Here is a 24893-nt window from a genome sequence, read left to right as displayed (position 1 = left end):
TTCTGTTGCTTTGGCAGCTGTTGCTCGCTAAGCCAGGGGTTTTGCCAGGAAATTACTTCCATTTAAGACGTTAACAAATGGACATTAGGTTCATTTGCAGGACAGTTTTTACACACTCAAAGTATCAGGATGTTGTGAATGAAATGAGATAAACTGGAGTTGTATATGAACACTTACTTTGCCCAGTGTGGTAGTAATGAGTTGTATGTCAGTATCAGGACAGCACATAGAAGCCCATATGGTATCCTGAAAAATCCCTGTTGTTGTCAGCATACCATTGGCCCCATGTTTGATGCTTCGGTTAAAGGACTTTCTCTGCCACTGTGAGGAAAGTCAGGTGTTAGTGTAACAGTGTAAAATATAGTGTGTCCCTGTCTGTACGTCAGACACAGGCCTGTGTAGACTGCTCTGAACCTCAAGGTCTGCACTGGATCATAAATGTGGTGTGTTTTCTAGTTTGTAATGTAACGTGTGTGCTTGTCTGTTTGCGTATGTGTGTTGTGTGGCTTTCTCCAATCCTCAGAGTGGTTTCACGCCTCTCCACATCGCCGCTCACTATGGCAACATTAACGTGGCCACACTTCTGCTGAACAGAGGAGCTGCTGTTGACTTCATGGCTCGGGTGAGTTTAGTCTGCCCTCTGCTGTTTTGGAGGGGTACTACCAACACCTAAGGGTAAACAGAAGAAAGGTGTCTCTATGCTGACATAATTTTCCTGCACAACTGTGGAACAGTTGCTTGGTTATTGAGCAGTTCCTCCATCCCCAGAGGTGTATCGTCCAGAACAGCTAATAATCCATTCTCTTTCCTTACATATGAAGGAATTAAGAAGGCATTCTCTTTAAATACAGGGAGCATTTAGAGACATTACTCCATAAGAGAAAAAGGGCAGTTTAATCCTAAAAAGGATGAGGAGGTAGACAGTGCACTGGATTATATTTGGACTCTGGATCATACAGGGAAATTTGTTCAAGGATGAATGTGTTTAATCAAACTCAGATTGACTTTGAAATTAGTTCAGGATACGCGTATCATATTCTTTTGTTGTTGATTGCTTAATATGATGTGCTGTTAAAAGGGTAGGTGTAATAAGCTGTAGCTTCAGCCTACACCTTTTTTGGACTGCAGAAGTGTCTATGTTATGTTAAATCACTTTGTTGTCATGTTTTGCACTTATCTTTTTGCAAGTATCTGACATTTTTTGCAAGACGCAGTGACATTATTTACATGAATTTGTAGACTGATAGGTGATGTTCTTATTTCTATTTGCAGACTGAAATAAATTCTAAATTCTAAATACATATAAAGGCATGAATGAGATTTGAGTAGGGCTGTACCAAATGTCTTTAGTTTACATCCAAAGCTTCTACGGAGGTTTTTGAAAGTCTTTTGTCATATTTTATTATGTCATCATCCTTAAAAAATCCTCAAACCAAATCCTCAATTTGGATGAAATGATTCACTGGACTAAATTAGTCAGTATTTTTTATTAAATCAAATGTCTTCAATGAATTAAAGTAATTTATGGTGCTTTTAGAATGCTGCTAGACTGCCCCAGATGAATGGGAGAGCCTACTGTTTTTGTGACTGCAGTGAAAATGTTTTTTTAAAGGCTAAATGCCAACATTTGAGGATTGAAGCATGATCATTTGTTAAGTAATAACTTGTTGTGAATCTGTTTTAAATTAATTTTGACACAGTGCTGTGGAATTATTAGAAATATTTGGACCGCACGAGTCAGAAACAGTCTTTGCAGCCACCACTGAAATCTAATCCTACAGTTAGTATAATGCTAATAATGTTAGTGTATTGTGATCTGTGTCTGCAGCTGTGCAGGAATAGGATGTTTAATAAGCTTCGAACTATTCCTGCAGCCCTTGATTTGAGTATAATGAAACATTACAGTATTTGCTGCTTTGTTTTAAAAATGGAGGTGAAGGTAATGCTGTTTAATGTATTTAGTCTGTATGGTGGTCTATAGGTCACATGATGGATCAGTGGACTGTATATAATCATTAGACAGCAACCTAATAAAGGCAAGATAGCTAAAAACGGTTAGTGAGTAATGCACTGGAGAAGGCTCTCTCATTGGACTGCAGCTCATTGTCTGTGCGTACAGTTACACACAAACAATGCCAACTGGCAAGAGACATCATTATCATTTATTTTAAATGGGCATTTGGAAACAAATGTCCCTAAGTGTCCTTTAAATAAAGCACACAGCAGTGTAATTGTTTCATTAAATGATGTGGCGCTCAGCGATCGTAACAGGTGCATCACTTTAAAAGGCTGCTCTCTGACTTAAAGAAATGTTTGGACATAATAAGCAGAGTGGGATTACTATTTATTTACTGTGATATTTACATTGTAATGCAAGAGTGGGTGCCTTTAGGTATGTGTTTGTTTCCACATTAGACGTTAGTAACCAGAGTCAACAGCGGTCCATAATTATATGAGCTTGTGTGTGGAGTGTTGGTGTTTGTGCTGCTTTTTGACACTGATTACAGGTTGGGTCCAGAGAGTCACGCTGCAGCAGAGGAGATAGATGGGCCTAAACAATGGAGGTGTTTTACAACAAGACTATGTACATTTAATAGGGAAAGTGTAGGGTTTATATTTGAACTAGAAATAAAAGCAGTATAAACTATCAACAGTCTGCAAGGTTACAGGATGGATATATGATGATTTAATTGATTTAAATTGTAGAGTTTTTATTGGACATGCATAATGGGAGCTTTTGTGTAAAAACTGAACCATTATTTTAATTTGATGGCTGACTCTTTGCTCCTTTTTTTTGTTTAGAATGATATCACACCGCTTCACGTGGCTTCAAAAAGGGGCAACAGCAACATGGTCAAGCTGTTGCTGGACAGAGGGTCCAAAATTGATGCAAAGACCAAGGTAAGAGCGTGGAGCCTATTCCCTTTAGAAAACTGTAAGATATTCAGAAGCACATGAGACTGAATGATATGATCTGTTGGAGGCTGTATAGTGAGAGTTAAGAACACTTCAGAGCAGGGAACATATTCTGAGTTAGAAAGACTTAATTTAGAGTTATTTGGACACTATCTAAGGAGCAGTGTGCAAGATTTAAGGAGATTAAGTGTTGTCTTGCGTTGAGGATTGCAGATTTTGACCAGCGATTAAAATCGTTAAAACTCTGAATAAAGCAGTTTCGCATTAGAAAATCAGTATTTTTCCAATGCTGCTAGTTGAAGATGGGCGTCTAACTACAGAGGCCATCATGAAAACGTGATTGACCTTATCTAGAGTCGCTGTTTGGTTTGTCTGTTCTGGGCTACTGTTAAAACATGGCAGTGTAACATGGCAGTCTCCATAGACAAGGACCTGCTCCTTTATTTTTCAGGTGTTTATACATTAAAGAAAACACAATATTATATAATATTCCATTTCTGCCAATACATCCCCATAAATCCACACTGGACCTTTTACACCAGTTTTTTGTTTTGTTACATTAGAATTTGTTGAGTGTTATTAAGGTACTACTGCCTTATAGGGCCCATACTGAGTGAGGCATATTAAAATTGTAATTTGCGTTCGACAACTTCCTTCCTTGCTATCAGTAAACAGTAATTAGGAGGTTATTGTGGGAAGTTAATGGCCTGGTAGTTGTAAAATTTTGTCATGCAGAATGAGGCTTTAATAAGTGCTTTAAAATGACTAAATTAAAAGCCAATATGTCACTAATATGCATGCTAATAAGCATTAGTTGAGTGTAAATATGTGTATTTTAATTTAAAGTGTTACCTTCTTTAAACTCACTTACTGATTGTAGACCAATCTTCATTTATGATATGGAACAAATCATCAAGTGAAAAGTTTCATAAACTGTGTCAGTCTGATTGACATTAATTTTAGCTTGGCTGGTTATTAGCTGGTAACTAGGTTCTAGAGCTGCTTCCCCCCATACACACAATAAAGTACATATCACACCCTCACACATTACCTACAGGGCCACCACCCTTAAAGGGGAAAAATGGTGAGCCAGTAACATAACCATACACAGTTTTAGACATTTATGGAAAGGGCAGGGATGAGGATTTTTTTGGTTCCTGTTATTTATCAACACTTTTGCTGTCTTTCTTCTCTTTCAGGACGGCCTGACGCCTCTTCACTGTGGGGCGCGGAGCGGGCATGAGCAGGTGGTAGAAATTCTACTGGACCGAGGAGCTCCTATCCTGTCCAAGACCAAGGTAGCTACTGGGACGATCAATTCAGGAAGTGCTGCTTAGCTCAGAATAGGAAAGGAAAGGGCCCAAACACATGTCACATGTTTGTTTTTTTCACTGGTTGTTCAAAAGTAGAACAGAATAGAGCACATTTCACTTGAAACAGGGTACATATTGTTAATATAGATACAGATGTTTGTTTGAACTAGCTTTCCTAAACACACAGAGATTTTTAACATCTGTTAACCAATCAGATAGCAGCTCTGTTGTTGTTGCTGTAGTGCTGTCGCATTGTCTCATAACGTCTGTGCGACCTCTCCAGAACAGCCCGTCTCCGCTGCGTAGCCCTACAGTTTGACCGCGCGGGACGACCAGTGTAACAAAATAGACATTGTTGTAATGACCTCGTTATAACAATGCTTCTGTAACCTTCTCAACAACTTCCTTCACAGTCTGTCTGTGCAGCGCATGGCCACGCCCTAACTTCCTGTCTGTCTGTCCATCTGTCTATGTCTTCGTCTGCGTGTGTGTTTGTCTCTTTCTCTTTCTCTTTGTCTCGCTCCCTGTCTGCCTCTCTCTCCTTCTCTCCCTTCTCTCTCTGTCTGTCTTTCCCTCTCTCCCTCACCCCCACTGTAGAACGGGCTGTCGCCGCTCCACATGGCCACTCAGGGGGACCACTTGAACTGCGTACAGCTCCTGCTCCAGCATGATGTGCCGGTGGATGATGTCACCAACGACTACCTGACGGCGCTACATGTCGCCGCCCACTGTGGTCACTACAAGGTGGCCAAGCTCATCGTGGACAAGAAGGCCAACCCGAACGCCAAGGCTCTGGTAGGGATAAAGAAGTGTACTTGGGCTGAAAGTGAAAAGTGATGTGGATGAAAGGATCCAGGAAATACTGTATAACAACTTCATTTAATCAGGAGAAGAACCTAACTGAGATTAAGAATCTCTCTCTCCCTGTTAAAGACAGCAGCAGCAAAAAAAAAACAGACCACAAACAAACAAACAAAGTATTTAAATTAATTAAATATCAAGAGAATAAATATCAAATAGATATGGTAAGAAGGATGATATCTGGATTGATGTTCAGTGTCCAAACATTCAGTCCATCCATCCATTTTCATCTGCTTATCCAAAGCTGGGTCGTGGGTGCATTAGGCTAAGCAACGTATTCCAGGCATCCCTCTCCCCAGCAACGCTTTCCAGCTCCTCCTGGGGGACCCCGAGACGTTCACAGGCCAGACAAGATATGTAATCCCTCCAGTGAGTTCTGGGTCTGCCCCGGGGCCTCCTACCAGTGGGCTGTGCCCAGAACACCTCTAACAGGAGGCGCCCAGGAGGCATCCTGATCAGATGCCCGAACCACCTCAACTGACCCCTTTCAACGTGAAGGAGCAGCGGCTCTACTCCGAGGTCCCTCCGGGTGTCCGAGCTCCTTACCCTATCTCTAAGGCTGAGCCCAGCCACCCCATGGAGGAAACTCATTTCAGCTGCTTGTATCCGCGATCTCATTCTTTCGGTCACTACCCAGAGCTCATGACCATAGGTGAGGGTTGGGGCGTAGATGGACCACTAAACCGAAAGCTTTGCCTAGAGGCTCAGCTCTCTTGTCACCACGATGGTCTGCGGATCCATCTCATGCTCCGAGAACAAGACCCTGAGATACTTGAACTCCCTCGCTTGGGGCAGTTGTTCACTACCAACCCGAAGGGGGCAGTCCACCGTTTACCAGCAGAGAACCATGGCCTCAGACTTGGAGGTGCTGACTTTCATCCTGACCACTTCACACTCGGCTGCAAACCGCCCTAGCACATGCTGGAGGTCATGGTGTGATGAAGCCAACAGAACCACATCGTCTGCAAAAAGCATTCAGTGTCTCCTTAAAGATGGTTTTCTTGACCAAAAGAAGGGTTTGTTCATAAAGAAAAATTAAATAATGAGTTAAAGTAATGGAGCAAGTGTGCAAAGAAAATATTATTTTATAACTGCATTGTGCATTGTTTGGTAACTAAGAAACTTGCATCATATAGGTAGTGCAAAAAGAGCCATGAGACCATTGCTGCCCTGATGTGATGGCTTGAAAGAGGAATAAAAATAGTTGTGATACTTAGGGATACAGAGTTCTTCAAAAATGACATAAAATTAATACATGAGTCTGAGGAGAAGAAAAAGAGAACTGTGAATGACGAATTCTGAAGTCTTAATTTGAAACTGACACAGTAGAATAGAAAAGGATTGAGAGAGAAAATATTTCTTCGTCACCCTTGTGGTTTGCAACTGACATTTTCTGTACCACCCTTTAATTTCCTGGCAGATCATTTGCTTCCCTTTATCAGCCAAATAAAAGCAGGAACAGATGTTTTGTGACCATGGAGAGTTCATCCTGTACAGTGAAGATACTTTACACTGAGGGTTTCTTTTCTTTTTTTTTTTCTGTGTGCAGAACGGTTTCACTCCACTTCACATCGCCTGCAAGAAGAACAGAGCCAAAGTGATGGAGCTGCTGCTTAAACATGGAGCGTCTATTCAGGCTGTCACTGAGGTACTGAGCGCTCTTTTCTGCTTGACTCTGCCTTTCAACACTTGTGACCTGAAGTGGTTTCTTTGATGCTTACTGAGCACTACCATTTTTTACATTGTGACTGTCCTTGTAGCAGTGCTTGTCTTTGTTTGGACTTAAAGGGATAGTTCAGAATATTTCAAGTGGGGTTGAATGAGGCACTTGTCCATAGTCAGTGTATTTCCTACAGTGGATGGCAGTCAGTGCACCCCTAGTTTGGAGAAGTAGGCAGCAGTGCAGACACAGAGGCTAAGCAATGTACTGCTATGGACTGGGGGAGTAGCAAAAGAGTATTTTAGCCACCTAAAAAAAATCAATGTCAGTTAAGGTGTAATCTATAGTTAGAATATTTTCATCACTTAACTTCGCTGTCAGACAGCCTTTCTGACGCAGAGCTGAAGCCATCCTCAAAGCCACCATACTCCCGCTGCCTCAATCTGTTTGTTTGTTTGTGTTATTGTGTAACTGTAATGAATCCAAACTAACTCTTTAAATCACCAAAGTCAGAAAACAACACAAATTAACCATCGAAGCAGCGGTAGACCAGAAACAGAATACAGAATACAGAATAGAATACAGTGCACACAACATCATTCAAACATTAAAAGCCGTTTTGAAAAAAATAGTTTTGACGAGTGATTTGAACCGGGGGTGGTCAGTGTAGTCTCGAATGTGTTTGGGGACATAGTTCCAGAGGGAGGGGGCGGCTATGGAGAAGGCTATGTCGCCCCAGGTCCAGTGCTTGGTCCTGAGTGGTGGAGTCAGGAGGTTGGCATCAGAGGAGCAGAGGCTGCGGGAAGGATAGTGGCGGTGGAGCAGGTCAGTGAGGAAGGAGGGGGCCTGGATATGGAGGGCTTTGAGGAGAAGGACTTTAAATTGGATGCATTGAGGGACAGGGAGCCACTGGAGGTTCTGGAGGACAGGGGTGATGTGATCGCAGGAGTGAGAATGGGTGAGCAGATGGGCAGCAGTGTTCTGGATGTATTGGAGTTAAAAAAAAAAAATTATTTACTATCTGTTAAAAGTAAAAGTACTATTTTACTATCCCTTTAATGTCACTTCTACATGAATTCAGAGTGATTGCAGCTTTGTTAAGTTTCATGGTAATGATAAAATCTGTTTCTCTACAGTCTGGCCTGACGCCTATCCATGTGGCTGCCTTCATGGGCCACGAGAACATTGTCCACGCACTGATACACCACGGAGCATCACCCAACACAACCAACGTAGTGAGTGGATCATTTTTACTGCACTGTCACATGTTTGAAGGAGTATATGATTCTGTTCATGGTTCCAAACCCGCATTATTGCATTTACAAAACTCCCACTGACAACCTTCTCTGTGTGCCTTCCAGAGAGGAGAGACATCTCTCCACATGGCGGCCAGGGCAGGCCAGGCAGACGTAGTCCGATACCTGCTCAAAAACGGAGCCAAGGTGGAGACCAAGTCCAAGGTTAGAACACCGAGCCTCGTTATCAATCACTGCGTCGGGGAGAAAAAAAACAAAAAACAAAAAACAAAACAATGATAAAATACTGGGCCAAAAGTCACTTTTTCCCTCTCCGCAGGACGACCAGACAGCGTTGCACATCTCCAGTCGGCTGGGGAAAGTCGACATTGTCCAACAGCTGCTGCAGTGCGGCGCCTCTGCCAATGCTGCCACCACCTCAGGCTACACCCCACTTCACCTGGCTGCCCGGGAAGGACACCAAGACGTTGCTGCCATGTTGCTGGAGAATGGAGCCTCGCTGTCCTCCTCGACTAAGGTGGGTCTGCTGGAGGATATTTTCCAGTGCATGACGTCATGGAGTTGGATGTCTCCATTTCTTCCACATGTACTCACAACACACAAGAACCAAGCATCACAGGACAGACCAGCTTCATAATTTCAGTGCCACATATCTCCACTAGTGGGCACCAGTTTCCACTAGCTGCCATGGTGCTTGTCTTATGTTGATTAGTCAGAGTTCTACTATCACACAAGGCTCAACCATGTTTAGTTCTGTCACATACATAAATTTAACAGTGTTCATATTCAAATCAGTGGAAGTATTAGTGTGGCCCGGTAATTTAAAACAATTATTTTTACCTCAGGAGGGCCGACCATGGAGGGTAGATGTCAGTTTTTGGTAGTGCCGGTGTCACATACAACTAATTGCAAAGATGAAGGTCATAAAGAGATTTAGAGTCGACTCTATGGAATTGGTTTGTGCACGTGTGTGATAGTATGTTGCTGGGGGCTGCGTTTGAAGGTGACCTCAGTCAGTGGAACGGATTAATGAACGGTAAACCCCATGGTGCCAGTGCTCTCTCTTCACACATGCAGACACACACATGGAGGATCTTTTGGGACGTCACCTGAGTCAGCTGTTCGACAAAATGGTGTCACACCGGTCCTGAAACAGAAGAATGAAAACATGACCTATTTGTGATGTTTACGAAACAAATTCATCATGAAACTGCCCACATTTTAAAACACTTAGGACAAATCTGTCTATGCTGCACATATGAAACTGTGTGAACATTAACCAATCACACAAATGAGGTCATGTGTTTCAGAGCATGGAATGGGAATCTGTGGGAGTCCCATATTCCTCAGGAAAATATGACCCAATGTCTTTAAATATCTTCACATACACACAGGAAGGAAGCCGAGATTAACATGATCACATTATACAACAGACATTTATAGATCTGGAATACATACAGCAGGAAATACAGGCCTTTGGCTTCGATTCTCAGGGAACCTTGAAACAATCTCAAGTTCATTTGTTGTTCTAATTAAATTAGTCATGCACGGAGAATACTTATTTATTTATTTATTTCATCATATATTTTAATTCAGATTCAGACAACTTTATTAAGCCCACCAGAGGCAATTTGTTCTCAAAGTACTTTTTTACCTGATGAAGGTCTGAAAACTGAAACATTATATTTCTAAAATGAAGTTATTGCAAGTTAAGGACGGCATGTGAGAACAGTATCACCCCTACGGCTGTTTTCTGCGAGAAATTAAAGGTGTTCACGAGCCTTGACAGTTAAATTTTCAACTAAAAAAAAGGATGCTTAATGTAATAATTCAGATGAGTTGTTTACAATCACGTGAGAAACTAAGTTGTTATGAAGAAGGGATTGACCCAAGGCGAGCAAGGGCTGACCTTAAACAATGTAAATATTCACTTCCTGTTTAAACACTACCCATCTCCATCCTCTCCATCTTTCCACTGTCTTTCATTTTGTTGATGTGTGTTATTTTATGTCCAACAGAAAGGGTTCAGTCCCCTGCATGTGGCAGCAAAGTACGGCAAAATGGAGGTGGCCAGTCTCCTCCTGCAGAAGAGAGCCGCGCCCGATGCTGCTGGGAAGGTGAGGCCTGCTGCACAACACGCTGAATCCTAATCTCGACAACAGCCTTTTAAGGGTGTTTACAGATGTGTTGCTGCTGGAAAACATGAGCTGTCTGAGAACAGAGGGGGCTTGGCACAGAAATGAGTCATATATTAGGCAGGAGATGACACTCCTACACAAAGCAGGGGAAAATGAAAGCAACAGGAGAATAAACTCAGATTCTACATCCTTGTTACAAGCAACCCGCAACGTGTGTCGGGATCGGAGCTGTAGTTTTCAAATAATCCCTCAAAACTCCTGTGAGCATACAAAAGAAGCTTTAGGAAAACAGCTAGTAGGATTATTAGAAGCTGTATGTAGAAGATACCCTTTATTAAAGAAAGGACAAAACATTAAGAAAGGAAGTATATATATGCAGCTATGTCAACTTTTCTGGTGAGATCTGTTCAACAAAAGTCCAAAATCAGGAAGTCATTTAGATACGGTGACCATTTATCATCCTGCAAGTCTTTGTGTCACCTGCCCTTATCCGACCTGTCTTTTAGAGAGTAAACAGAACCTGTTTGGAGCTGTATTTTCCGAGCTGCAGCAGGACACGGGGGTTGGGGTGGTGCTGGGTCGAGGTTGTGTGAAGGAGCGTCGGGTTTAGGACTGATCCCAGGACAGCACAGCCAACAGATACTTGTCCTGTTGCGAAGACCTTCTGGGTAGATTTGCTTCTGTTCCCCCGATGATGCACTCATTCCACCTCCACATGCACCCTTCATTTGTATACACATGCATACACACACGCACATATTGACACACTTACTTAGCACAGGCCTACTGGCACTGATTATGGTGTTTGCTAGTTGTGTGTGTGTCTGTGCCACCATCTGAGAGCGTTTAACATAATGGCAGTCAGGTATGATAATGAAGCTTCCACACTGCTCGGTGGTGTCGTGCTAAAGTCGGTCTCATTGTAACATTGGGTCGAAACACAAAGCAACATCGGACCTTTGGTGCAGTTTTATTGCACTGACTTTATTTAGAGGTGAGAAGAAAGACAACGAATTAATCAGTTTTCTCACATTGTGACCCAAACTAGAAGAGACACATCTCTGCAGGACAGTTTCGACAACACATAACGCCCATGAGATCAGGTTATCAGGTTTTGTACTGCTCACTTCGAGTGTTTGTTGAATATGTGGGACATTCCAGTGGCTCAGTGAGCATCCCGGGATAGAAGTTGTTTACTGTGTGCATGGGATACTTTTGGTGTAGCTCAGGGTGCACAGACACAAGCGTCGCATTTGAGTGTCTGGAGTAGCTCTTTAACCCAAAACAGTAAGAGCGCAGACCTCCAACAAGGTCAAATGCCCTATCTTGCAATATTAATAGAAGTAAAAAATAATTCTTGTATCCACCCCATGATTCAGATCTGCTCCAAAATTTAATGAGTTCTTCCTTGGCTCCTGCGACACCCCTTGACCAGGTTTCATGAAAATCGGGCCAGGAGTATTTTCGTAATCCTGCTGACAAACATACAATCAAAAAACATGAACTCCTTTGCGGAGATAACACCATGCTGCTGCTGCTAACACTCTAATGCTGCTACTCCTCCTACTGCTGCTGAAATATTAATAATTAATTGTTGCATCATCCCTGTCCATCTCCAATTATGCTGCATTGAAATGTTGTCAGATAAAATGAAGAATTAAAGGGGAACTCCACCAATTTTACACATCAAATTTGTTTAGATGTCGTAGGAAGTACTACTGTGCATGTGGAAAAAAAGGCTGTATTAAGTATTTTGTGACTTCAGAGGAAGCTGTGCAAAGCCCCAGCCGACTCAGGTGATGTCACTTGAATCAGTTGGGGCTCAAGATTACACGTTCGAAAATGACAAATATTTTGGGGGTGTGGAGTTAGACAGAAGTGAGGTTACCAGACCTCTGTAGCCAGCGCCTCATGAGCCGCTACTAGCATGAGACACCTGAATCTCTGTCAGGGTTTGAGTTGCATTGTGGGTAATGTAGGCACCAAAGTGTGACACTGAAAAAGAATGTAAGGGGAACAAAAGACATATATCTGGTTAATATATCTGGTTCTACAGCATTAAGTTTGATCCTTTTTAGTCAGAGAGTGTGAAAGGAGAGCAGTCCTACATCAGTGGCGAACTCTTTTAAATGTTTCTACTTAAAGGGACAGTTCACCCCAAAATCAAAAACCCACATTGTTCCTCTTACCTGTAGTGCTATTTATCAATCTAGATTGTTTTGGTGTGAGTTGCCGAGTGTTGGAGATATCAGCCATAGAGATGTCTGCCTTCTCTCGAATATAATGTAACTAGATGGCAGTTTCAAGTGTGCATCTACTCATGAACGAGAGGCCTGTGCTCATGACAACATCAGTGGCTGAGCTGTAACGTTGGCTAGCTCAGGGTGCTAGGTGAGCTAGCAGTAGATGCATGCTTATATCTGCAGGGTGATATGGTTGGCGGGTGTAGTTCAGCAGAAAGAAAATAGTTTCTACATGAAACTGCTCACAACAAGGCCTGTTGATTATCTTGAGTAACCGGGTCATGATTTCTGGGAAGAGACATTGCTGTTGAGTTTTTTAAACTGATTTCTTTTTTGGCACTTTGAGCACCACATGCTGAGTGCCATCTAGTTCGATTATACTCGAGAGAAGGCAGACATCTCTACGGCCGATATCTCCAACACTCTGCAACTTACACCAAAACAATCGAGACTAATAAACAGCACTACAGGTAAGATGAATTGGAACAAAGTTTACATTTTAGAGATACGTTTCACAGGCCAGCGAAGTCATGCTCCCTCTAGCTTCTTCTTCTATATCTCAGCATGAAGTTGTTGCTCTGAACTGTCTCCTGCACTAACGATCTTCCATCAGTCTGATGTCCATCTCCCGTCATGTCTTTTCATTCTGTTGGTTTGATTGTGTCACTTTACGTATCGCGTGTTTGTGCTTGTGTGTGTTCATGATCTTCTAACCTGGTGCTATGTTGCATGCCTGTGTGTGGGGCGTATGTCTGTGCGTGTGTGTGTGTGTGTGGGTGGGTGTTTTAGAGTGGGCTAACTCCACTGCATGTAGCCGCTCACTACGATAATCAGAGAGTGGCACTGCTGCTGCTGGATCAGGGAGCTTCCCCACACGCTGCCGCCAAGGTATCCACACAAACACACATCAACACACATACTGAACTCACCTGGCTTGTGCCATCATGTGCCACCTCAGACCATTAACAATGTTCTGTATGTAATGTATGAATATCTAATGCTCACCCCTTTTCCCCCCTCACCATTGTGTCGAGTCTTTGATGTTGTGAGTATATGTGCAGCTTTTTCTTTGAGCTCAGCAGAGTCTTAAAAATCAATGGACGAGTCAGAATTCAGCTCACACTGTCAGCATGCTGGGCTCGGTGGTTTACTGGATGTTCTATTTTCATTTTCCTCATAAAAGAAAACTGGATAGCACATGTGAATGGACTGGCGTTGTGTTATACATGTCGTAAATTACTCCGGAGGCTGTCACTGCTTTAAACCACCCACTTTTGTGAAATGGGTCCCAGAGCTGTAAGTTTTGTGTGTTCCCAATAAAGAGCACTTTGGTAACTGCTCTTGTTGAAATGTCTGACAGACACAAACACACATGGTCGGTGACATATGGTCAAGTTGTGGTTAGTTTCCTGCTAGGCTTTGGTAGTCTGTCAAAACCACAGAACAAGTATGAGCAGAGTGGCTGAGCTGCCAACCAAAACATGGCAGGAAATGCCTTTTTTTTTTTTTTGGCTGGACTGTCAACTGACATTCAAGACTCCGGATGTCTCCTGCAAGAAGGAGACAAAAGCTTGTAAATCTAATTTATACTTGCTCGCCGTCTTCTCTTTTTGTCACTGACTGTCTCCTGTGAGCTCTCCCTCTCCTTTAATCTGTATCTGTCTCTATTTATTCCTGCCTCCCTCCCACACTCTTAGTCATTCCTCCCTGCCTCCCTTTCTCTCCATTTCTCCCTCTATAAATTGTGTCTTATTTGGCTGGGTGCTAAAGTTGGTGTGCTTGGTCTAATTTAAGGGCTTTTTGGAAAGGGATCAACCTGTGTTCACGAGAGGAGTTGTCTAGAAGCTTTTACACAAACAAATTCGAGCAGTGTCTGATCACAGAGTTGTGGCACAGAACATTGTGAATGTGTCTTATCTCTGTGCTCAAGATAGGAGGTGCCGAAATATGATTTTGGCTCATCAAATAAACCTCAGTATAAACATTCGAAAAAATTAGGACAATTTTGTAAAAGTCTGTGACTTCATTTATAGATTTTCCAGTTTTACAGATCAGTTTCACCAAATTTAGTGACAGCAATGGCATCGTATGTTCCTGCAAACCGTGAATATGCTCTCTTTGTATGTTTCATATTAGTGGCATAACATTCTCGGAACCCATCGGCTGTATTTGGCGTCTGACTTCGGCAGATGGCGATACAGCCTCTGGGGGCAGACCCCCGATTTTTGGCATTCTGGTTTGATTTGGGCGGAGGAGGTGAATTTCCGTTTCCGACTTCCGTTTATATATAAGTAAATATGCTGAACCATTGCGATGGATTCAGAGTTTGCAGTGACGCCAATTATGTTCCGCCTCGTTAGTTCACCGCACGGACCGTTTAACCTGGCAACAACTGCAGCCGGCTCAGACATGATTGGTCAATATCACGCGGACTACAAACAGCCTACAACCGGAAACCAGGGCTCTTCCACTCTTCTTCCAGAGGCAAGATCTCCAGGGTTTGCCTACAGACTCTACATTCACTGAATGTAGAGTCTGTATATAGAGACTAGGGCATAACAATACATTGATCGGATGGATTTCTAAATTCATTCAGGGATCAACGATCCAGTATCAGTGATGCAAAGTAAAAGCATTGATCCATGTCATTACTTTTAAGATTTACCCTTATCTTGAAATTCCCATGGTTTGTCAGTGTTATCATTTCTGTCCAGGCGCACCAGAATCCAGTCGTATCACATCATATCACATCGTATCGTATCGTTATTGGAGTGTATCGTATCGTATCGTGGCCTAGTGCCAGGTACATAATGTAGGCAGCCAAGAAATGTGGATATTTACTCATATCGTCTCATATCACTCACAGGCCTCTTGAATTGTGGCAGACGTTGTGATACCAGGAAATATTGTACTGTTGTCCAAAAAAATCAATATAGTATCGTATCATGATAAAACTTTTGATTTACACCCCTGTTTCATATGTAGGAGATATGTTGAAACTTTGCGTTTCAATTTTAAATTTATGTTGTGACAGTGTTGTGGTTATCATGTGGTCAGGTTTAGGAACAAAAAACAGTTAGGATCAGGAAAGCCTCATGTTTTGGCCTGAGATACCCAGTTTGGTCACCACAAATGTCCAGAGCTGTTAAATAGACCTGCTTTTGTCGCTATAAACATAGCTGAGCATGTCTAGAAGTCTGTCATTTCTTGGTCTCTAACAGTGGTTACCTGCTGTCTCACCAAGCTATAACACCATCCACCAACCCCCTTTTCTCCTGATGAGAAACTCAGCTCATATATAAGTAATCTGAACTATGTCATATGTATGCAACATTTAAATGAAACATATTTGTGGTTTACAGAACTGTACAATGCCAACATTTTACTCCCAGGGCTGCTGCTGCTGACCCTAGAAACATGAGGCTCCTCCCTTTTCCCTCACTCATCTCATCCTTTAACTCACTTTCTTGTAAGCCAAAATCACTCCACACCACTGTGGACCTCAAGGTTGCCCAGAGAGTTCAAACTGCGACCAGTGGGGTTCCTAATGGGGAAAATGTATTTAAATGCCGTCTTTATTTCAGTGCTGTCTGGCAGGTCCTCTCCGTGGTTTTAAAGTGAGGAATGTCAGAATATTGACTGCTGCCTTGTCTGTTCATATTGTGTCTGTGCGTTTTGTTTGGGGTGTAAGATGTTCATTCAAGGAGTTCTACTTCTTTCACCAGGGATAAATGTAAAATTGTCATTGGTGGGTAAATTGTTGTATTTTTATGGTTGTACTTTAAAAAGAATAGGTCAAATATAATCACAAGGATCATTTACTGGATGACAGACAAAATGTCAAGGCCTTTGTGCATGTCTTTGAATTGAACGTCCACAGCTGGGACTATTTTGTTACATTCAGTCACACGATTTGGTTGCATGACAGTGTGCATTTTACGTCAAGAAGTAAATCTGTGCATTATGACTTTTCTGTACTGATGCCACTTTATTACTCTTAATTACTTCTGTGGTTGCAGTTATGTTCAAGGACTTATTGCTGAAGCCACTGATGGTTTTTGGTAGACGCTCATTATTTGGCTTCGTGTGAGGGTCTTGGTTTTAGGATTGGGTCCTTCCAGCTCAGCAAAGAGTTTTCTGGGCTGTTATTATATCAGACATGTTGTATGTAATGAAAATGACTAACCACAGTGGCCATCCGACAGGTTGTAGTTTCCATGCTTTAGAAATAAACTATACTTTGAAATATATAATAGAAAAGGACACTTAATGAAAATCTTCCTGGTTTTACACAACACTCAGCATTACCAGCCAAATCTCAGTACAGTGTAATAGATAGAGGAAGAGGAGCTCAATCCAGCTCTTTGACCCCAGCGTCTCATTCTTGCCTGTCTCAGAATGGCTACACGCCGCTCCACATCGCTGCCAAAAAGAACCAAATGGACATTGGGACCACGCTGCTGGAGTATGGTGCCGACACCAACGCAGTGACGCGGCAGGGCATCAGCCCCATTCACCTGGCAGCACAGGAGGGCAACGTGGACCTGGTGTCACTGCTGCTGGCCAAGAACGCTAACGTCAACGTGTGCAATAAGGTGAAATCAGTGACGCAGTTACAGTATGTTACCAGCTGACACAAACACCTGACTTGTAACCCCTGCTCATATCACCTTAACATCCATTTTTTGTATGTAGTTTAAGATAAAGACACCAACCACTAGTTTCCAGCATCCTGCTTCCTCAGAGCAGGTTTCAGTCTTGTTATGTGCTCCGACTGTAACAAATTTAGTTGTGTGTTCACAAATGTCTCTTTGTGTCCTTTCCTCATATACAGAGCGGACTTACACCACTCCATTTAGCAGCTCAGGAGGACAAGGTCAATGTTGCAGAAGTCCTTCTCAACCACGGGGCTGATGTCAGCCCGCAAACAAAGGTGCAGCTTCACATACAACACACACACACGCATACACTGCAAACAGAAAAGCAGATAAAGGTCTTTAAATCTTTTTGTCTTTATGTCTTTCTCTCTGTTTAAAGTGGATTTTTCTGTTATAGTTTTAGAGCATTCATGGCCACAGAAAAATACGCTCACACACCCTGTTTGGCACACACACACACACACACACACACACACACACACACACACACACACACATTTTTCCACAATCATCTCAGGTGCTACATAAATAAAGGATTGATACCTGAGTGGAAGGTGTTCATGTCTTTATGGATGCGCCACACACTGCAGCAAATACACACACACACACACACATGCACGTGAGAGGGAGCATGCTCTAATATTCAGTCACACCCGGTCACTTACATTCACTTACACACACACACACACAGGCCTCATAACAGGCTGCTCACGTTCCCTGAGACAAACCTGCAGTCGCTGAAGGTTGGAGTAACACAAGGTTATGTAGTGTGTGTGTGTGTGTGTGTGTGTGTATTTGTGCTGACAGGACAGTTGTTTACAGCAAATAGGTTATTCACTCACTGATCTCCTCTATTACCATTATGCACTGTGCTCATAATTCAACAAGGACATGAAATATGATGCAGTTTTTATTTACTATCAGAGAGAACATGCTAAGGAGTAGAGGCAAATGAAATGCTCTCAGTAACTCTTTTAATTAATGTTATTTCACTTTAAATGAACAGCCGGTGCTTTCAGAGACTGTGATGTAATGAGATGAGGCCACCAGTCAGCATACGCAACCATATTTTCCTCCTCTTTTCATCTCCTCGCCCTTTCATGTCTGCATCTCTTCCTCATGCAGATGGGTTACACTCCGCTGCACGTGGCTTGTCACTATGGCAACGCAAAGATGGCAAACTTCCTGCTGCAGAACCACGCCAGAATCAACGGCAAAACCAAGGTAGTAAAGCAAATGTTCAACCACTACTGTTTTTTTTAATGTAGATCTTCATTTACATCCAATATCATACAATTTTAATATTTCCTTTTTCCCCGACTGTGTTTGTGTGTCTCTGTCTAGAATGGGTACACTCCTCTACACCAGGCAGCTCAGCAGGGCCACACCCACATCATCAACCTGCTGCTTCAGCACGGGGCCTCCGCCAACGAGCTCACTGTGGTCAGTGCACAAACACAACACGCGCACACACTCCATCAGAGCTGAAGCGTGATGAAATACTGAATGCTCTTTTGTGTTTTGTTTTTTTTCGTGCGTCTCCTGTGAATAACTTCCTGTTGCTCTGTCACTGGTCAGAATGGGAACACTGCCCTATCCATCGCCCGTCGTCTTGGATACATCTCTGTGGTGGACACTCTGAGGCCCGTGACGGATGAAAACCTGAACACCATGGTGAGACACTGTCCTCCTGTCTATGTGATCTCATTTGGTTAAATGAACACGATGTCTTTCACATCACAAACGAAATTCAAGCTAGTTTAGGTATTTTTTAAGTTTGAAATGGGTGAATACAAGAGCCAAACGGATACAATAAAAGCAGGTGACATTTAGTGAATTAGCATTCTTATCACTGAAAGCTCTTGTTCATCTTTAAGAGGTTTTTTAGTACCCAGGCCAAATGAGACAGTGTGAAATTTTGGCATTCAGCATCATTGGTTTTGTGTTTCAGCACATTAGCAAATCTCAAATACTTTGCTTCATTTACTCATTTTCATGGTATTAAAGTAGTAAAGTTTTTAAAATTGATTTCCTACTTTCGAGGGAGCAATCCACCTTTATTTGTTTATTGAATTGAAACTAGCTCTAAAAAGTTAGCATCTTCAGCAACCACCAAAAAGTATTGCATTCACGACCTTCAAGGCAAGTAATGACTAAAAACCTGGACAATGTTTTTTTGTGTGTAACTGATAGAACAAAATAGAATAGAAAAATAGGAAACACTTTATTGTCTACTTTTAGCATGCAAAGGACAGAAATTAAGATATCTCAAGTAGTTGTTGCTACTGGACTAAAATATCCTCCTGAGACTCTGCATCCTGACATGAGGACATCACATTTTGGGTTTACTTGACCTTATACTTCATTCTACTTAACTCAGACCTGTTGTCCTCGTTCATGGACACTTTTTTTAAGAGCACAATACACTAATTCATGTAAAACAAGATGGTTGCAACTTGTTTATTCATGATTGATAATCTTTATAGTTTGATAAGGCAACAAATTTGACCAATTTTAGCAACAGTGACAAGCTAAGACACTGTTAATTAAGAAGTACTAGGGCATGGGGACTTTATTATCGACTTGTTTGAGGACATTGGGATTTTATTGTTGTCTCGTTTGAAGACACTGGGACTTTATTATTGTTGACTATGTTTAGTTTTTTATCCTTATCAGGTCCTACTGATCCCAAATAGCTAGAAGAAATCAGAAATGCATACCAAACAAAAGTTCAGGTCTCAGGAGGGTATGTAAAACCACTAGTGTTTTTCATTGAGCAGCATACTGTAAGCAGAGTCAGTGTGTGAATCCTGCGAATCAGCCAGCAAGTCAGTCAGTCAGTCACGCTGTGTCACGTGTGTCCTGATTAAGAGAGAGAGCGAGAGAGAGAGGGCTTAGGTTGGAGCTTAAGGTTCCTCCTCAAATAGCCCAGGTCACTACCAGCGATCTGATCCTCACATGTGTGTGGGGGGAGGAGCGGTGAGAGAGAAGGGGGAGAAAGTGGGAAAGAAAAAGAGAGAGGCATTGGGATGATGGAGCGGTGACAGGAAGTCAGTGGGGGGGCAGTAAATGGAGAGACGGACAAAGAGGTGACTTAGGATCCTGCGCAATCAGCAGCAAAGTGTATTAGATATAACTGTCTGTGTGTACAGTGAAGTAACCTAAAGATCAAGGTCGCTCAGTGACACCTCAGTGGAATTGATGTATTATTCACTGCGCACAGGCCTCTGCTGTTGTTTGATGTCTCCAGTGAACGTATATCTGCAGCCTGTGGGGCATTTGCTGGTCGGATAAATGGCCTTCAGACATACAGTGGCATTACTTCTTACTGTGACAGGGGCCACGGCTAAGAATCAGCTTAATGTCCATATTAGGAAACACACGTGAAGGTCACACTTTAGCTGGAATGTAAATGCTGAGCTAGTCATTAACCTAGCACAGTTGTCTCCAAAATATTTAGTTTCAGGTGAAATAACATTTTCAAAATGCTTGTGAATATTGCAGTGGACCTAACTGATCATTTGGTATTTTATGGTAATAGTCTTTTAAAAATCTACTACAGATTGTATCTTATATTTTCCACTGGAACTGGTTTAAAGGGACAGTTCACCCCAAAACCAAAAGCACATATTTTGCTTCTTACCTGTAGTGCTATTTATCACTCTAGATTTTTTGGTGTAGGTTGCCCAGTGTTGGAGATATCAGCCGTAGAAATGTCTGCCCTCTTTTGAATATAATGGAACTAGATGGCACTCGGCTTGTGGTGCTCAAAGCGCCAAAAAATTACATTTGAAAAACTTAACACCATTGTCTCTGTCCAGGAATCCACAGACGTTGTTGTAGGAACTTTTTTTTTTTTTTTTAAGATATTTTTTGGGGCATTTTTAGCCTTTAATTGATAGGACAGACAAGTGTGAAAGGGGGAGAGAGAGAGGGAGTGACATGCAGCAAAGGGCCACAGGCTGGAGTCGAACCCAGGCCGCTGCGGCAACAGCCTTGTACATGGGGCACCTGCTCTACCACTAAGCCACCGACGCCCCAGTTGTAGGAACTTTTTATAGGAATTATTTTCTTTCTACTGAAATACACCTGGCAACCAAATCACCATGCAGAAGGAAGCGTGCATCTACTAGCTAGGGCTGCCCCCTAATAGTCGACCAAATGTAAGTCGACCAGGAAGGTCATTAGTTGGCAAGATTTCATGGTTGCTTTGTCACAAAAACAAAAACAAAAAACATGACGTATCATCTGAAACATGTCAGTAGCTACATGCCCATTAGCCACTTAGCACAATCATTACTGCTTTGCCCACAGCTTCATTAACAGGCGGCTCGCTCAGTGTGTGACATGCACTTGTAGATAAAATATAGGCCTATATTAATAAAGGTTCATTAGTACGGTTTTGTATTTCTCTGTAATGTAGCACAGTGTTAACAATGTTACTGATACTATTCTTTCTCATACCTTCAACTCAAACCATTGTGTTGCCCCGCCCAAAATATCATTTAATGATTAGAATAATATTGTAAACATGCAGGCGACTAGTCGACTAATGGCCATAAATAATGACTATTGGTCGACTAGCGGGCAGCCCTACTACTAGCTCGCCTAGCACCACTGAGCTAGCACAAGCCTCTCATCGGTGAGTAGATGCACACTTCCTTCTGCGCTGTGACGCAGTTGGACAGCTAAAACAAAAAATATGTATTTTGATTTTGGGGTGAAATCTCTCTTAAAAGTTTAAGTGCTTTTTTCAGACTTAAGATTTCTTCAACAAAATAATGTTGATTTGACAAAGAGTTTTTCAGTCGTCCATATTTTTTTGCACATATACAGAGTGCATCAGAAAAACACAAAATCAACGTCCCAGAGACCATGAACGAGTTCCTCGACATGTCAGACGATGAAGGTATGTGACAAATTTTTTCTTCATTCTCCTCATTATCAGCCTTTAAGTACTAAAATTAAATTAATTGATACTTGCAAACAGTTGCTGTGACTTGATTTTGATATGTAATATAATATAATACACTGCATGAATTCCATACACTTGTGATTGTGTGCCACGTGATGTCATTTTCATTAAGATGTGCATGTTTCACTGTATGTGTATCCACATCACACAGTCCGGGCCAATGTGCCAGAAACTCTCAATGAGGAGTCTTTTTCAGATGTTGAAGAAGGTATTTGTCACCAGTTTGCCTCCGCCGTTCTGTTTCCTGTTTGTCTGTTTCCCTTTTATAACATAACACACTTCAGCATTACTCACCTGTCTTGTTGAGGAGCTAACCGTCAAGCCTTTGCTCTGCTGCTTTTCAGCTTTGCAGTTCATTTTCAATAGAAAGTCTCCAGGCAAAAGCAGAATGCACTCACACACACACTTACGCAGAATGCTGTGGTCATGGATTTTAGTTGTTATGTACTGTAAGGCACTGTGAGGACTGTTAATGTAAAGTTATTTCAGCCAGTAAGAGGGCCAGACATCTCAGATATGCTGTTTTCTTTTGTTTCATTTACTGTAATTCTCAAGAATAAAATGTCACCTATTTCAATACATAGATTTTTGAGCCTTAGATCTGGTCTTGGTTTTCTGACAGCTTTCAGTGTCCTGTTTCTGTTCCCAAACTGACACTGCTGATGCTATTTCCTCTCCAACTTAAAAACACATTTGTTATTTTTAACTACTTGCACACCATAAGTCTCACACTGCATCATTCTCCTCATGAGAGACACTTTTTGAAGTGTCATCCTAACTTGCAGTCTCTTTGAAGGAGTCGCTGCGAGGAAATGAAAACAGGGTCAATGTGACTTGCTTTATAATCCAGATGACAGACTGTGAAAAGGCCTGCATACATTCAGTGAAATAACCGTGTCATACTATATGTAAACCTCGTTAAATTACATAACATTAACAGTATCACATGCTGCAGAGCCGGAGAGCACCACTAGGTTTATGGAACAAGTCACATTGTTGCCCGCTTCGGCCTTTGTGCCGTTTGTTTTGGAACCACAGAGCCAACAGGCCTGTAAAATTGATGAGCTTGTTCATGGGCTGTTGCTTAGTGGACAGTCAGGGGGGGTGTGGAGTTTCTATGTCAGGTGATACAGCTAGACTCAACAAGTTACGCGCGCACACACACATATCAGGTGATAAAGGATGAGTTTTTGCACTGTAGCTGCACGATAAAGATCCTCATTGGCATATCTATGATTCAGTGTGTTATCACTACACACAGGAATTATAAATAAAAGTATCCATGGCCTCATGTGCTCCACATAAACTGTTTATACTGCGTGCATAATTCATCGCATTGTGCTCGTGCAGCCTTGGTGTTCACTTTGCTCAACAGAAAGCAGCTACGGTTAGCATTCAGGCCTGCACTCCTTCATCTTTGCTGCTGTGTGTGTGTGTGTGAGTGTGTGAGTGAAGGAAGGAGCTAGAGGAAGTTAAGAGTTTCCACATCTCTGTTTAATCCTATATGGGGGAAGCCGATCCTGTTAAGCTGCAGGTGTGAGGGACACTCCTGGTATCCGGCTGTTGTGTGTGCGTGCCACCTGCCTGTGCAATCACACGCTCATTTCATGCTTTCTATAGGCTACTATCACCACTAATTGTGCCATCTTTAAAGAGCCACTTAACTCCTTGTTGTGCACCGCTGTCATCACTGTGGAGTGTTTCCATAATCCCCTGCTCTGGTCTTAGAGGATTTTCTTACCATAGCTGGTGTTATGCGTACTAAAGGTCTTTAACTGTCAAACACCTCTTGTGTAATTGTTCTAAATTTACTTATTCTTGTGCAAGTTTTAGTCCTTGGGTGCAGCATGCAGAAGGAAGAGAAATATTGCTTAAGAGTTTTTAAAAAAAAGTGGCAGAATGATGGTGGTTATTGCATCATTATTCGAGCCCCACTCTGAGTTTGACATGCAGCCATAGAGGAAGAAAAGACAGGAGGAGTGTTCTGTGAGTTTTCCTCCGTCACTGTCTCCTCCACTGAGGTTCCCAGGCATTTGCTCGGACGACCTGTCAGCTGACTGTGCTCTCCACACAGCGGTAAACACTCTGAGTGCGGCCCCTGTTGCTGGCTCTCCTCAGCCGGACTTTGTTGGTGGATGCTGTTGAGCCAAAGCGCGCACGGAGACTTTCTCTCTTTAAATCCAATGAGATGAGCTTCTTTTGAGCCGCCTGCGGGAGAATTAACCCCGGTGTGGCCGCCGGTGGCAGATGGCTTGAACTTGTACTCTTTGCAGCCCGGTAAAGTGCGCTTTTGTGCAGCGGGAAGACGCAAAACTTACAAGAGTTTAGTCTTTTGCGGAGGATAGGGCGGCGGAAATGTGCGCACCAGCCACAAACGCGCAACTTGGTGTGAGTGGAGTTAAGTGTGTGGGGTGAGGAGAGGGCAACATTTTCCATCAGCTTCACAGGCGCTGAATGGACTACTTGATAGTCCTCACCTCTCACTGGATTTACTTTTCATCCTGGGGACGTTTTGCGGAGCTTTAGAAAAATAGAATAACTGAGGAAATAAAGAAGAGTTGTGATCAATATGGCTGCGCTGGACAAAGGTAAGTCGTTAGAACATCAGAGGAAGTTTTAATGGCCGGTGTTTGAAGAAGAGAAAAACACACAGAGGATCGATGGACAGACAGAAAGAAAGAGGGAGCGTGATGTGAAAGGCATTATTATTTTTCTATTTTATTGGGTGGAAGCGATGGATGGCAATTTTCTCAAGCTTTTGGCCTCTGTGGATATTTATTATGCCTTTATTTATTTATTACTTGTGCTGATAGAGAGAGGGACAAAGAGAGACAGTATTTGATGCTGCAACTTTGCAATTCAAGAAGATGTAA

General features: G+C 42.4%; 1 protein-coding gene across 32 annotated transcripts in view; it reads left to right on the top strand.

The window, feature by feature from the left end:
• ank3a (ankyrin 3a) overlaps window positions 1–24893 on the top strand; it is a 169894-nt gene that overhangs the window by 103622 nt on the left and 41379 nt on the right. For 22 of the 32 annotated variants that reach the window (XM_049599695.1, XM_049599711.1, XM_049599710.1 and 19 more), the window contains 17 exons: window positions 524–622; window positions 2803–2901; window positions 4116–4214; window positions 4827–5024; window positions 6640–6738; window positions 7887–7985; window positions 8112–8210; window positions 8326–8523; window positions 10025–10123; window positions 13177–13275; window positions 16785–16982; window positions 17222–17320; window positions 18171–18269; window positions 18390–18488; window positions 18624–18719; window positions 21882–21954; window positions 22172–22228. In XM_049599695.1, the coding sequence (XP_049455652.1) occupies window positions 524–622; window positions 2803–2901; window positions 4116–4214; window positions 4827–5024; window positions 6640–6738; window positions 7887–7985; window positions 8112–8210; window positions 8326–8523; window positions 10025–10123; window positions 13177–13275; window positions 16785–16982; window positions 17222–17320; window positions 18171–18269; window positions 18390–18488; window positions 18624–18719; window positions 21882–21954; window positions 22172–22228 (1909 nt within the window). Of the gene's footprint in view, window positions 1–523; window positions 623–2802; window positions 2902–4115; window positions 4215–4826; window positions 5025–6639; window positions 6739–7886; window positions 7986–8111; window positions 8211–8325; window positions 8524–10024; window positions 10124–13176; window positions 13276–16784; window positions 16983–17221; window positions 17321–18170; window positions 18270–18389; window positions 18489–18623; window positions 18720–21881; window positions 21955–22171; window positions 22229–22268; window positions 24609–24893 lie in introns of those variants that run through there. The other 10 variants (XM_049599702.1, XM_049599720.1, XM_049599700.1 and 7 more) reach the window with 4 other exon arrangements.

Source organism: Epinephelus fuscoguttatus, linkage group LG16 (genome assembly GCF_011397635.1).
Source record: "Epinephelus fuscoguttatus linkage group LG16, E.fuscoguttatus.final_Chr_v1".
NCBI lineage: Eukaryota > Metazoa > Chordata > Actinopteri > Perciformes > Serranidae > Epinephelus > Epinephelus fuscoguttatus.
This window is presented reverse-complemented; position numbering and strand designations above follow the sequence as displayed.